General features: G+C 42.3%; 2 protein-coding genes across 3 annotated transcripts in view; one reads left to right on the forward strand and one right to left on the reverse strand.

Annotated features, from left to right (window-relative positions):
• Positions 1-14,975, forward strand: part of ANAPC10 (anaphase promoting complex subunit 10) — a 406,696-nt gene that overhangs the window by 183,103 nt on the left and 208,618 nt on the right. The gene's annotated exons all lie outside the window — the stretch shown is intronic.
• The window catches only part of HHIP (hedgehog interacting protein), a 97,251-nt gene that overhangs the window by 15,309 nt on the left and 66,967 nt on the right, over positions 1-14,975 (reverse strand). The window contains exons 8-12 of one of the 2 annotated variants that reach the window (XM_074991912.1): positions 13,903-14,024; positions 9,762-9,885; positions 8,487-8,617; positions 7,159-7,240; positions 6,843-6,977 (exon numbers count right to left, since the gene is read on the reverse strand). In XM_074991912.1, the coding sequence (XP_074848013.1) occupies positions 6,917-6,977; positions 7,159-7,240; positions 8,487-8,617; positions 9,762-9,885; positions 13,903-14,024 (520 nt within the window). In that variant the 3' untranslated portion in view covers positions 6,843-6,916. Of the gene's footprint in view, positions 1-6,842; positions 6,978-7,158; positions 7,241-8,486; positions 8,618-9,761; positions 9,886-13,902; positions 14,025-14,975 lie in introns of those variants that run through there. The other variant, XM_074991911.1, reaches the window with a different exon arrangement.

A 14,975-nucleotide genomic window follows, 5' to 3' on the forward strand; every position in this document is an offset into this window, starting at 1 on the left:
CTGTTTTTGGAGAATGGGTCTAATTCTGTACATTTCTGTCTATGTTTCTCATCTGTCACTAACCTTAACTATTGTTTCTGCATGTTTTGGAAGATTGCAGGAGCCTGGCTGGCATATGAGACAGTTGTGTTTAAAAGACATAACAACTGAAGTTCTTGGGAACAGCTTTATCCTTGGTTTCATATCACCTGAATGAGATAAAGTGCCCCAGATACAGTCTTTAATGTTTGGAATAAATTAATTTGTAAATATTCTTCTGATACCATAAATCCCAGAAGTGTCAAAAAGGATTGCTAAACTGAACAGAACAAGTTTGTTGGGCTCTGCAAGGTTAGGGCTCAATCCAATTGAAAGGAGCAAGCACAGGTTCCTGCAAGGCCCAAAGATGCTTTGCAGACCTGCTGTAGTCCAGAACTGTGAAGACTAAACAATGCATGGGGAAGAGTAATTCCTTGAATGTGCCCGGAGCTCCTGCTCAGATATTAAATACTGCCATTTTCCTCAAAAATAAACAGGGACTAAGGAATTGCTATACTGGATCAGAACAATTGTCTGCGTAGTTCAAATCTTCCTTTAGACTGTGTCAAATACTGTTTGGTTACATCTATACTAGACCCTTCCTTTTGGAAGGGGCATGGTAATGAGTGAGTTGGGAAGATGCTAATGAAATGCTGCTATGAATATGCAATGCTATGAATATGCAATGCCTCATTAGCTGCTTTCGAATTGCACACTTGTAGATGGGGGCTTTTCGAAAGGAGCCCCCCGGACTTTGAAAGCCCCTTCTTCTTTAAACCAAATAGGTTTTTGAAGTCGGGGGGCGGCGTCCTTTCGAAAAGCTCCCATCTACATGGGCGGCACTTTCAAATTGTGCATGGTAATGAGTGAGTTGGGAAGATGCTAATGAAATGCTGCTATGAATATGCAATGATATGAATATGCAATGCCTCATTAGCTGCTTTCAAATTGCACACTTGTAGATGGGGGCTTTTCGAAAGGACCCCCCCAGACTTTGAAAACCCCTTCTTCTTTAAACCAAATAGGCTTTTGAAGTGTGTATGGGGGGGGGGTCCTTTTGAAAAGCTCCCATCTACATGGGCGGCACTTTCAAATTGTGCATGGCTGCCATTATGCTAATGAGGCACTGCATATTCATGGCAGTGCCTCATTAGCATCTTCCCAACTTGCTCGTTACCGTGCTCCTTCTGAAAGGAAAAGCCTAGCATAGACGCGGCCTATGTTTCAGAGGAGGAAATGGATTTCCTTAAAATGAATAATGATAATGTCTACGTCTGGTGAGTTTCTGTCTAACGCTAAGCAATGTTTTAGTTCAGTCCTGAAGCATAAGAGCGTAAGGATTTGTCTACACTGGCACTTGTGTCGGCAAAATTTTTGTTGATCAGGTGTGTGAAAAAACCCCACCCCCCAACCAACATAAGTTTAATCAATAAAAGCATTATGTGATCTCCCACAGACGCAGCTACCGCTGCTCGTTGGAGGGTGGTTAAATTATGTCAGTGGGAGAGTTCTTTCCTGTGAGCACCGAGCAGCTACAAGAGAGACCTTGTATTAGAGCAGCTACAGCAGTACAGCTGTAAAGTATGTAGTGTAGCTGTCTCCTGCTAGTTGTTTTCTCTCTGTCTCTTGTTTGGGGCTGGGTAGGTGTGCATTATTCTTAGCTAGCATCATGATGATGAAGATACCTCCAAAACACGTGGCAATGCTTGAGGTGAGAACATTGTTGTTCTTCCTGACCAATATTGCCTCGCTTCCATGTACTCCCCCTACCCCCTGGGGTTTATCTCCATCTGTTGTCACTTGTCTTCTACTTAGATTATACATTCTTTGGGGCAGAGATTTTCTTTTGTTCTGTTTGTTGTGCATTACCTTTCAGTTTTTCTTAATTGAATATTTTTGATCATTGTGAGGATAAATGGCAGTGCTCAAATGACCTACCACAAACCATTCTTTTTCTTTATATATTACTTATTATTCATCTTGTATCTACACCAAGTTATGTTTTTTACACCCTTTCTTTATACATAGAAGTCTTTTCGTATATCTGACCATTTTCACTGTCCTTCTATCCTAGCCACTCAACACAATAGCTGCCTCTACACTCACCCCTTCATCCCCTGCTTCTGTAAGGGGCATGGTAATAAGCAGAGCGGAAGATGCAAATGAAGTGTGGATTAAAATATCTCATGCCTCATTAGCATATCCCTGCGAGATCTTGCTTCTGGAAGGGGGATTTCCTTTGGAAGGACCTCCCATGTCCTTTTGAAGGAGCCCCATCTACACAGCAGCTTTGCTTCCAGAAGGGGATCTTCTGGAAGTGAGATTTCATGGGGATATGCTAATGAGGTGTGAGATTTTAATACACCCTTCGTTTGCATCATTTGCCAGTGTAGACACAACTAATGATTTCAGAGCACTTTCTAAGCTGAATTTGAAACTTTTAGCATAGTGCAGAATGGTGTACACTGGAAGTTAATGTGCAGCGTGGTAGATTTACACCCCAGCATATTGTGTGCTAACCGTTCATCTAAAGCAACCCTAATTTTGATGGTGTGACTATTTGTACATATTTTTTTTTAATCTGAAATTTTATTGAATGCCCCATTACTGATCTTTCCTTCCCTACTAGATACCGAATTGTATGCTTTCTTATTGATATCTTCACAAGATGACTCTGGGCAGCTCAGTATCTTTCAGCTTTCTTCTGACAAGAAGTTTAATTTTACTCATCTTTATTTTCCTTGTCAGCAGTCTGGTTCCATTTTAATTATATCTTTTTTAATACCCTCTTCCTTCCCTCATGCCTAAAAAGTGACCATCTCTTCTGCCAATGAGATGCTTAAGTTCCTTCCGTCTATTATATGGAACCAGAGGTATGTGAGGGAAAGAAAGGATACAGGCCTGGATTTAACCCTTCCCAGTAATCTGACTTTGACTTTCAAAATTAATCGCTTACATCTCTGTCTGATTTATAGCAGCATATGCCACTGCCACAGGCTCCTCCCCAACACTTTCTAGAAGTTTGTCTAGGTGTGTCAGAAAACCTGCACATCACTGCATGCATACTAGACAACTCTGCAATAATTGTCATTGTCTCTGCATACCAGCTAACAATATTTGACGGTAGAATTCTGTATACTCATAGCATGTCTCTTTCTTACCTCCATGTTCCCCAGTGTGTGAGGGTACCTCTTCAGTCTCCTGTATCAGAAATAGAGGTTTGAATATCTATTGCACTTTTCCTTGCAACACTAGAGCTGTGCCTACACTTGGCCAAAATTTTGAAAGGGCCATGCTAATGGCCAAATCAGAGAATGCTAATGAGGTGCTGAAATGAATATTCAGTGCCTCATTAGCATGCTGCCGGCCGTGGCACTTCGAAAGTGCCATGTTTCAATCATGCACAGCTCATCTAAATGGGGCCCTTTTTGAAAGAACCTTGCAAACATCAAAATCCCCTTATTCCTATCAGCTGATGCATGTCGAAAAGGGCCCCATGTAGACGAGCCATGCACGATCAAAACACGGTACTTTCGAAGTGCTGTGCCTGGCAGCATGCTAATGAGGTGTTGAATATTCATTTCAGCTCCTCATTAGTATTCTCCAATTTGGCCATTAGCATGGCCCTTTCGAAATTTTGGCCAAGTGTAGACATGGCCTAAGTTTGTCAGAAGAAGGACTATGGCTTCAGGTACTTTCTGTCTGAAAGTGGCCTCTGCCTAGCATGTTTGCTATGTCACCATCCTAGCACAGGCTTAGGTCTTCTGCACAGACACAATCACTCCATAGCCGCGTCTACACGTGCACGCTACTTCGAAGTAGCGGCGCCAACTTTAAAATAGTGCCCGTCATGGCTACACGTGTTGAGCGCTATTTCGAAGTTGAAATCGACGTTAGGTGGCGAGACGTCGAAGTCGCTAACCCCATGAGGGGATGGGAATAGCGCCCTACTTCGAAGTTGAACGTCGAAGTAGCGCACGTGTAGACGATCTGCGTCCCGCAACATCGAAATAGTGGGGTCCGCCATGGTGGCCATCAGCTGAGGGGTTGAGAGACGCTCTCTCTCCACCCCCTGCGGGGCTCTACGGTCATCGTGTGCAGCAGCGCTTAGCCCAGGGCTTCTGGCTGCTGCTGCGGCAGCTGGGGATCCATGCTGCATGCACAGGGTCTGCAACCAGTTGTACGCTCTGTGGATCTTGTGTTGTTTAGTGCAACTGTGTCTGGGAGGGGCCCTTTAAGGGAGCGGCTTGCTGTTGAGTCCGCCCTGTGACCCTGTCTGCAGCTGTTCCTGGCACCCTTATTTCGATGTGTGCTACTTTGGCGTGTACATGTTCCCTCGCAGCACCTGTTTCGATGTGGTGCTGCCCAACGTCGAAATTGAACGTCGACGTTGCCAGCCCTGGAGGACGTGTAGACGTTATTCATCGAAATAAGCTATTTCGATGTAGCGTGCACATGTAGACGTAGCCCATCTCACTCAGGATTCGCTAACGTCAACCAAAACAGACCACATGAAATAGAATAACTACTCTCTCAGGGCTTGATACAGAAAGCTGAATGATCTGAAACCATAATTCAGAGTAAACCATCTCTGATTTCACTCAGCCTGATTGCCATGTAAGACAATCATACTCTAGAACTCCCCAGTTCCCAACCTTTCCAGTTACATGGCACATTTCAATGAGACTAGTACCAGAGGGGTAGCCAAGGTAGTCTGTATCTTCAAAAACAGCAAGAAGTCATGTGGCACCTTATAGATTAACAGATATCTTGGAGCATAAGCTTTCGTGGGAAGAGACCCACTTAGTGAAATGCATGAGTGGGTCCAGAAGAGAGACCAAATATATAGGCTTATGAAAAGGAGGGAATCCCAGTCAAGAGGAGTACCAGAGCTGACAAGGTCAGTTCAGTCACGGAGGACGTGGCCCATTGTCAGCAGCTAATGTGGAGTTGTGACCATCAAGAGAGGATAAAACAGGTCAATTCAGTCAGGGGGGATGTGGCCCATTATCAGTAGCTAATGTGGAGGTGTGAACATCAAGGGAGGAGAAAATGCTTTGGTAATTGGACAGCCACTCCCTGCCTCTGTTCAATCCTTGGTTGATGGTGTCAAGTCTGAAAATGAATTGCAGCTCTGCAGTTTCTCTTTGGAGTTTTTATTTTTGGAAGCTTTTGGTTGCAGAATGGCTACTTTTAAATCTGTTACTGAGTGTCCAGAGAGATTGAAATGTTCTCCTACAGGTTTTTGTATGTTACCATTCCTGATATCTAATTTGGTGGTACAGCGTACAGCTACAAAAGGCTCCCTCCCTCCCCCTTGCTACAGCAGGGAGTGGGGATGGGCTCCCTGCCAGCCCATTCAGGCGAAGAAGCAACATTTCAGCTGCCTCCTGGTGTGAACGGATCGTGCGGGGTTGGCATTTCCCCCCACGGTTGCTCTGCTCAGAGCCCCTGCAGTGGGCGGGGGCAGGACTGACAAACCCCACACCAGCTGGGACTCAGGCAGCCTTGCTATAGAAAGTAAGGTCAGAAGACTCCACTAGATACAGCTCACTACACCTCTTTTTTTTTAAGCCTTAAAACTCTTCCCACAAGGATTGCACTTTTGTGCATTTGTACAGCAGCTAGCACAGGGTGAGCATTATTGGAAACAATTTTTTTTTTAAATAATGGAGATACCCATCTCCTAGAACTGGAAGGGACCTCGGGAGGTCATCTAGTCCAGTCCCCTGCCCGCTGGGCAGGACCAAGCACCATCCCTGACATCTATTTGCCCCAGTCCCTAAATGGCCTCCTCAAGGATTGAGCTCACAACTCTAGATTTAGCAGGCCAATGTTCAAACCACTGAGCTAGCCGTCCCCCAAATGGTAAATTGTAGCTGTATGGAGATGAAAATCTATATACTGTATGGTACATTATGCATTACATTTTTTCAAAGGCTTTCACTTTCTTAAATGCATACCTGATCATGCTAGCAATGAATGAAAACTTAATGCTTACATGCCAAGATGCCCAGTTTACCTAAAAAGAAATTCTACCGTGATAATAGTTAAAAACGAACAACAAACCTTCTTTTGTCGAAAATTATGTACTTTGCCACAATCCAGTTAATTTCAAATGTATGCTAATGTACAAAGACAAAGTCTATATCACTCAGGTTACTTTCTTCAGTAACTAAATGTAAATCTTTCCTCCCCCCCATCTTCAACCCCCTGCCCACACAAAAATTAGCTAAGCAGGAGCCATGCAATGGGAGGTCTGGCCTTTCAGGTATGTCATTTTGAGACCACCCTACTAGACAAGGCATCAAGCACACAAAACCAAGGTCAAACAAGGCAGCCTCTTGTAATTGGATACTAATAATGGATTTAAAGTGTAAAATTCACTTAAACCCCTATACCAACAGACTAAACAATCCAAATGAGACTGGCAAGATTTGTGTTGAAAAAATGTTTTAATAGTAGAAAGTATAAATAAAACATATGTAGTAATCTTGATTGACAGACTGCAGTCACATCTGCTTTCTAAATAATTGCAATGTATAAAAAATAGCAATATAGCTAGGATAGTAAAAAATTATTAAAATTGTAATGTAACTAATAAACATGGTTCTAAATGCAATTAATTACATTCACATCATTATCATGTGTGCTACCAACAACTTTCAGAATTTCAGCTCTGATTAGAAGACAAATTGGTCTCAGGAGCAGTGATAAGATAAGAATGGGCTAGCATGACTGGCTGGCTGGTCACAGGAAAATGCGGTAAAGTAGTAAATCTAAGCAGTGGGCAAATATGAATGAATCTAATAGCACTCTGAAGGGTGGTTGGGTGGAAGTAATTGGTATAACTGATACAATGGTTGTTGCTCCCTTTCCTTTTGTGCTAGCATTGAGTTCAGTTTTGCAGGATAAAGGGTGTAAGGAGTTTAAGATGACGCAGGCTTGATCTGAAGGAGCTACAGGGGAAGAAAACAGCACATCTCTAAGGTACTTGGAGCTACTTGGGAAAGTGAAGCATAAGTAATTTTTTCTGTTTCACAGAGTACTTATTGCATATTTTGCCCAGGTAGTTAGATCAATCTGTCCTTGAGCAGGTTAATAAGAGTCTGTGATGTGAATAAAGAAAGCAATGCTTACCTTTTGGGGTCAACAATCTTGTAGAGTTTCCCATTGTGAGATTGTGTCATGCTTTTGCTGCTTGATAAAATGTATACCTCACCTGTTAAAGAAACAGATCAAGTAAATTAGAGTTCTTCAGTAATATTCTGTACCTGTTTCACCATCTAGCTCTGTTTGCAAGACAACAAAAGACCTCATTAAATAAATACCTTTCATCAGTGGAAAATAAAATGTGATTGTACTTTTTGAAAACATATGAAAAAAATCTCACTAATTAAAACTATGAACGTGACACAAATTTTGTCTTGCAAATTGAAATCTAATTCTTCACTTCTGACATTTTGTAGAGCTACCTGAAGATTTCTGAAATTCAAAATTTAGATAAAACTTCAAAATTTGGGGGTAGAAAAATTTCATTTGCCTGTTCAATAGATTTACTATTGAAATATAGAGTTATATAAACGTAAATTATTTTTTGTGAGGTGAATCTGCCATATGTGATAAATCTTTTATTACTAAGATGACCAACTTCCTGTGGGCTGTTCTGACAAATATTCATACAATTTAAAAACTATAGATTCTGGAAAGCATATAACATGAAGTTTCTTCCTTTCTCAAGGCTGTGTTATGTGTGCATTTGTGGTTCATGAAAACAAAGGAGCAGCATCAACTAGAGCCAGATGCTGTGCAAACATGCTATGTGATTCTGTAATAAGCACCTTAGTACTGAATTGTAGCTCCATTGTCACTCAAATCCTTGCATCTATTAAGAAGTCATGCCTGCCAATTGTGTCAATGGATTTAATCATCTTTTGATGTCATGAGCGTGAAATCAAACTCATTTTTCCTCTATACCAAATTCAGGATTTGAAATCAGGTTTCTAAAGGTGAAAGGCTATTGCCCCTCAGTGCCATTATGGCACTGAACTTCCATAGATAATTGTTGAAGTGAGTGTTGAGAAGCAAATATAAATCAGTTACTAATTTAAGAAAATCTCTCATTGACCTTTACAAAAAATCAAGTTAGCCTGAATGAGCATATTAAGAGCTGACACATAAGGAATAATGACATTTAGCTATTTTCATTCAATTCTTGACCTCCTTCTGAGGAGTGTCTCATGCTTGTGGACCTTAAACTACATTTGTGCCTTTTACTTAAGTTCATACCCTGTGTATTCAGGTAGATATTGAAAATAGGGACATTCACGCCTTCTGCTACCTCATGCTCACTGTCCTGTTGCTATGTTGTAGAGATGGATACAATTAAATACATACTATAATACTGTGTGGCACAGCATATTTTGGTGAGATCTGTTTTACAAATTATAAGAGTTTTTCTACTATACCTAATTCATCTTCACCAAATCCCAAGATGTGACCTGAAAAGAAGCCTCTACACGAGCCACTGTTGCCAAGACAAAGAGGTTTCTCTTGCCATTGTTTAGTCACAGGACTTTGTTGCAGTGTTAAGAAATTCCTGTAATCAGACACACAAAAGGCAAACAGTTATATAACATTTGAAAAGAGACTGTGAAATGTCCAGATAATAAAAAGAGTTCATAGTAAGTAGTTCCATGGATGTGTCTGTAAAACAAATCACAGTATAATTTCACAGTGTGCAGTGTATAAACAGAAAAAAAGCATAACATTCATTCTGTCACCCTTACTCATATAGCTCAGTATCTAAGTGTTGCAGAATAGTATAAAATCTCTCTCTCTCTCTCTATATATATATATATTCTGAAGAATCTTTTTGAAGTATTTCTCTTGCCTGTGGGTACTAAACATTCTTCTTGTGTGGTGTGACAGAACTGCACCTATTCACCAGAAAGTATTACTTTTTCATCATCGTGGACAGGCCTGCTGATGTGGGGAAGGAAGCTGGAGCTGGCCTCCCCTGCTTTGCCCAGGGGCCCACAGAGGCTCCTGTGGTCACTGATGTTTCCATGATATTGCAAGATTCAAAGCTTCTGCAGCCAGAGTCCTGTGCCCCTTAAATCACTGAAGTGCTGCGCCGTGTGCACTTTAAAGCTCTGAGGGCTGGCAGTGAAATGGGACAACGTGCCCCATGCTGCACAGAGAGCTGTTTGCCCCTAGCCCCACCCCATCTGTCTGAAGTCCTGCCCCTTCAGGGAGCATGGAACCGACCCCACTTTGCCCAGGGGCTCACAGGGGCTGTCAGCTCCTGTGATCACTGGTATTTCCATGAGATTCCAAAATTGAAAGCGGTGCAGTTAGCTGGTTAATCCCAATCTTGTAAACATAATTACGTGCTTAAATCCTAAATCCAATGAAGTCAATGGCACTATTTGTGTACTTAGTGTTAAGCAAGGGCATAGGTGTTTGGAGATCAGGATGGATTATGGAGTTCCCACGGAGCATTTGGGGTCATATCTGCATTTCGGTCTTCTCCAGAGATCAAACATGTCACCTCTGTTGTTGTCTGCTAGAATGCTATGATTCAAAAAGTAGTGGTCCCTATCTTATTTCCAAAACTGGGGATTCCTCTATTGCACTGCCACACTGCAAAGTTTGCAGAACTACTTTAATATGCAAACATGTAAAATATTATTGTTGCTTAAACTGAATATATATTAAGACTGTGATTTTAAGAAACCTACCCATTGCGGTCTCCAAACACATAACTTCCATAAAGTCTCTCAGATTGGCAACCTCGGTATACAAATCCACCAACCAATGGCCCACTACTGAATGGTTTGAATTCTAGAAGTGAAGGCTCGCTTTCTAAAAAGGAACTGCCATTGCATTAGATCAAACGCAATTTCACATAAACAATTATGCAAATACTATATGAAGAAAACTTATTGCCATTTAAATTGCACCAACTTTGAGATGCGCAGACTATACAAAACAGTAAATTGAGCATAAGGGGAACCAGAAAACAGCATCCAAAACATGGCAGGCCATAGAGCCTGAGAGAGAAGACTGAGAGAAGAAAACAGCCAGAGGGTCTCATTCCAGTCCTAATGAAGTTGATGGGAGTCTAGCTATTGACTTTAATGTGACAAGAATTTCACCCAGAGAATGGGTCTATTATATTTCAGTGTTATAAACAATAAAGAGGGAGATCTAGGAGTACAAGTCCCAGTGACTTTCAACAGGACTTGTGTTTTTGAAAATCTGATCCAAAGCTACCTATTTTTAAGGTCAGTTTCTTAATGCAAGAAGCTCATAATATTCTGTGTTATTCATCACTGTTGCTGGCTGTAGTTTCTTATTTAGGCTGAAGCTGTTAATGATGCTGATATGGTTGACAGCCCTTAGACTTTTTTTTTTTTTTTTAAAACAGAACTGCACTGTTATATTACACAAGGTCCTCAACAATGTGAATATAGAAATTATTCTAGGTATGCAATCAGACTATCTTTAAAGACTACATAAGTTAAAACGAAGCTCAATTGCTGTTATAATTATGTAATTTTATATCAAATCACAGCCAACATATTTTTATTTTACATGAATATTGTGACAATTGGACTGCCACTTGTAAGTCTTTAAGTGAATTTCCCAGTTTAGATTGAGTGTAAGAGATGAAATTATACATGTGAAAGAGAGAAATTATATTTTATTTAAGCAATAAAAACTGCCCCCTGATTTTGAAAGTCCTTTCTTCTCATCTGATCATGGGAAGGAGAGGCTTTCAAAATCAGAGGGGTTGTTTCAAAAGGCCCCTGGCTATGTGGGCAGCATGTTCTTCAAAACCGGCAGTTTCGAAGCGTGCGCGGCTGCCATTATGCTAATGAGGTGCTGCACATTCATGGCAGTGCCTCCTTAGCATCATCCGAAGTGCCACATTACCATAGCCCCTCCAAAAGGAGGGGCTAGTGTGGCCACAGCCCTAATGGCTTATGTCCCATGAAATTAGGTCAGTTCTTGAAACCATATAAGTGATGTTGTTTTGAACTTTACCATACTTTACTATAATTAATTTAGAAGCTGGTAAATGTTCAATGTAGGCAGAAGATTGGTCTGAGCTGTGGTCATATGGATTGTCTAAACCTGCAAATGTCCTCAGCAGGCATCAGACTTTAACATTATGTATCATACAGAGAATTATTTAGCAATATTGGTAGTTGGTACTATGAGATTATGTACATTTCTTTGAAATCCAAGTTTCCTGATGTACTGAATGCCATGTTATGACTTTGAAGTAATATTTGTTGCTCATATCTAAACTGGACATTTTTGTATTGAAATTTAAACAGTGTTCAACATTTCCCTATTTGGTTGTCGTAATGGGGCCCACTCACTGCTATGGCACCTCCTGGCTCCTTTGGGGTTTAGTTCTTTCCAGGTCTCTTACCATCTTCTGCCACTCATGTGCTTGCCCTGCTGCTTTCCTCCAGAGGCACCAACAATGGCCGCGGGCCCAGAGACAGGGTGGGAGGGGGCCTGGCTCCCTGCCACGGAAAGGGGAGTGACAGTACAGGCAGCAGGGATGGGGCTTAAGGGAGTCAGCCCCACCACCTCTGGCCCCACAGCTCCCTCAGAGCTGCACGCAGAGTGGCAGCACAGTGCTCGACGGCATTTCAAAAGAGCCTGGAACTCCAGCCATCTCTGCTGCTACTTTGGCAGCAGCTGGAGCTCTGGGCCCCTTTGAAATGTCAACTGTATTCTTTCCCTCCCACCCCCATCAGTGAGCCTGCTTCTCTCTCTGCTGCTCTCTTTCTATGGCTTGGCCCTCCTGCCAGGTCATTATAGTCCTTCCCTTCCCATTTATAAGTCCTGCATACATACTGTATCCGCCAGTCATCCCATCCACTGCCAAGAGGGTGTCTCACTGGCTGGTAGGGTAGCCAAATTGCAATAATAAAATATCACAATATGGGCAGGGGGAGACACAGACTCTCAGCCCCCATCAGAGTCACGTGGAAGGGGGCACGTAGCCCTAGGAAGCTGTGAGAAGGTGCATGGGCCTGGACCCTGTTGCAAGCTGTGAGTCAGAGGTGCATGACCCCAGCTTGGCTTCTGATGCAGGCTGGAGGAGCAAGGACCTGACTCTGGCTACCACATCAAGGGCGATCTCAAGTCTAGGTCAGAGAGTTGGGTATGGAAGAGGGTTTGGGGTACCAGCTCCAGGAGAGAGTTTGGGTACTTAAGACTGGGCGTTGCATTGTGGGGGGCTGGGTACTGAGCCGGGTTTACCTCAGATGGTTCCCCAGAAGTGGTGACACCTTCCTCTGAGTCCCACATAAAGGTGCAGCTAGGCCCCACAGCTCCCATTGGCAAGGGTTCACAGCCAACAGGAGCAGTGGAGCCAGCACTCATCGTGTGGATGGCCCACAGAGCCCCCACGGTTGCCCCTATGCCAAAGAGCCATAAGGTTGGGTCATCACTTCCAGGGAGCTGTGTAGATGTGGATAGGGAGCCTGCCAGCCCTGCACTAGCCAGATGCTTTGCAACCCTACTATATTGGAATAAATAGTGTCCTGATTGTATATCGATTGGGATGTAGGACAAAGAGTTAAATATGATGACAGTCCCAATTACATTGGTATGTCTGTTCACCCCAGTGGCTGGCAGGGGAACTCAGGTTGGCCCTCTACTTCAGGATCAGTCTCTACATAAAAGAGTAAATGGACAAAAACCAGATATCAGGCATGGTAACATACAAAAACCTGTAAGAAAACAGTTCAAACTCTCTGGGCACTCAGTAACAGATTTAAAAGTAGCCATCCTTCAAAAAGAGACTGCAAAGAGAAACTGCAGAGCTACAATTCATTTGCAAATTTGACACCATCAATCAAGGATTGAACAGACACTGGGAGTGGCTGTCCAACTACAAAAGCAGTTTCTCCTCTCTTGGTGTTCACACCACATCCTCCCTGACTGAATTGACCTCATCAACTCAGGCCTTCCTCTTTACTGGGACTCCCTTCTTTTCATAAGCCTGTATAATTGGACCTCTGGAATCTCCACTACATGCATCTGATGAAGTGGGTCTTTGCTCATGAAAGCTTATGCTCCAAAAATATGTTAGTCTATAAGGTGCCGCAGGACTTCTCATTGCTTTTACTTTGGGTTCCAGCTCAGGGACCCTCTCATCAGCCAAGGGGTGCACTTTCTTAAACTTGCTGTCTTTTTTCTGAGCGTTTTTGTCCCCTCCCCTCCCCACATGCCCTCAGTTTAGTTTTCTTTCCTTCCCTTCCCAGTGACCAAAGAGTGGCCACAGACTTCCTCACTGCAGCCCCTTTTTGCTGCCAGTTTCCTGGTTTTACACTATAACCCCACCTATTCATCTCTGCTCAGCTCCATATTCATTCATAGACCACCTAATTCACCTCAGCTGAGGCCTATGTGGTTAATTGGCACCCTCCCAGTTCCATTATTGACTCCTGAGCTAGTATGGGAGGTAAATACCCCATCACAGTTGCGTTCTGTTGCTGTAGCTTTCATTTAGTTTCCATTACAAGAAGTACGTTGCCTAACACTTAAATTCTGTGTCTTAAGAGGCTACATGCTAGTACATTTTAATCACTTCCTGATCTTTAATAAAAAATTTCCGAAATTTGTGGTAACAAACACATATTGCAACAGATGTCAGTCACTTCCTTTGTTTTCTTGTACTTTATATCTATCTTTGGTTTCCTGTTAAATTTACAATATTCCTTTTTGTCTGTTCTCCCCACTATATTCCTCTGGCAATGCACCATAATATGGCAATACTACCATCTTCCTTATTATTCCATAGACTTTTCAAAAGCTGTTTTTCATAAAAGCTTTATACCGGATAAAACTTACCATAGTCTTTTCCCTTTACTATTTGCAAGATTCTTGCAGAAGATCTATTCTTTCCATTCGAGTCTGAGCAAAGGATTGTTAAATTAATATTTACGTCTGTTGGGTGACGATCCACGGCACATCTGTGCATCAAAAAGCATGTTAGAAAAGTCGTAAAAGAGATGATTTGAAAGGAGGAAAAGCTAAGTGTACTTATTGTGGTCTTTTATTTCTCCACTGATAGACTAAAGAGTCAAATTTTGGAGGACTATGGTCTTTGCAGTCCTTTTATTTTTGTGGCATATTAATCACTGTGCTCACATCACAGAGAAAGTATGATTGTGTACATAAAACAACATTCATATTTTTGTATAATTGCTTCCCCTCCCCCTCCAAATAATAAAATTGCAGAAACAAAAACCCTTCATGCCTCTGGGTATATTCTGTAGCATGGATAGACGTTCCCCCTATTCATCACCAAGAACAGGGCTCTGCTCAATAATGTTTAAAATGACTGGTACTTAAATTCTGTAAGACTCACTGATCGTAACTTGATTCTTATTACACAGCAGTGCTGGCCCACAGAAAGGAAGCAAAGAACATGACAACTAAGGGTGACCAAATTAAATTAATGGGTGGCAGGTTTAAAACTAGGAAGTTTTTCTTCACGCAGCACAGGGTAGGCCTGTGGAACTCCTTGCCAGATGGTATGGTGAAGACCTGGACTTTAACAGTTCAAAAAAGAACTAGCTAACTTCACGGAGGTTATGTCCATCAGTGCCTGCTAGCAAGGATGGGAAGGAATGGTGTCCTTAGCCTGTTTATCAGAGGCTGGAAATGGATGACAGGAGCGGGATGACTTGATTACCTCTTCTTTTCACTCCCTCTGGGGCATCTGGCATTGGCCACTGTCAGAAGACAGAATCCTGGGTTTAGATGGATCTTTGGTCTGACCCAGTGTGGCTGTTCTTAAATCTTTGCAACTTGATTCTTACTATACAGCAGTGCTGCTCCATGGAAAGGAAACAAAGAACAACTCCTTTTCTTACCAAATTGAATTTCTTGTTTTTCAAAGCATGACCTTAAATGTTAAG

Source organism: Carettochelys insculpta, chromosome 4, assembly GCF_033958435.1.
Source record: "Carettochelys insculpta isolate YL-2023 chromosome 4, ASM3395843v1, whole genome shotgun sequence".
Classification (NCBI taxonomy): Eukaryota; Metazoa; Chordata; order Testudines; family Carettochelyidae; genus Carettochelys; species Carettochelys insculpta.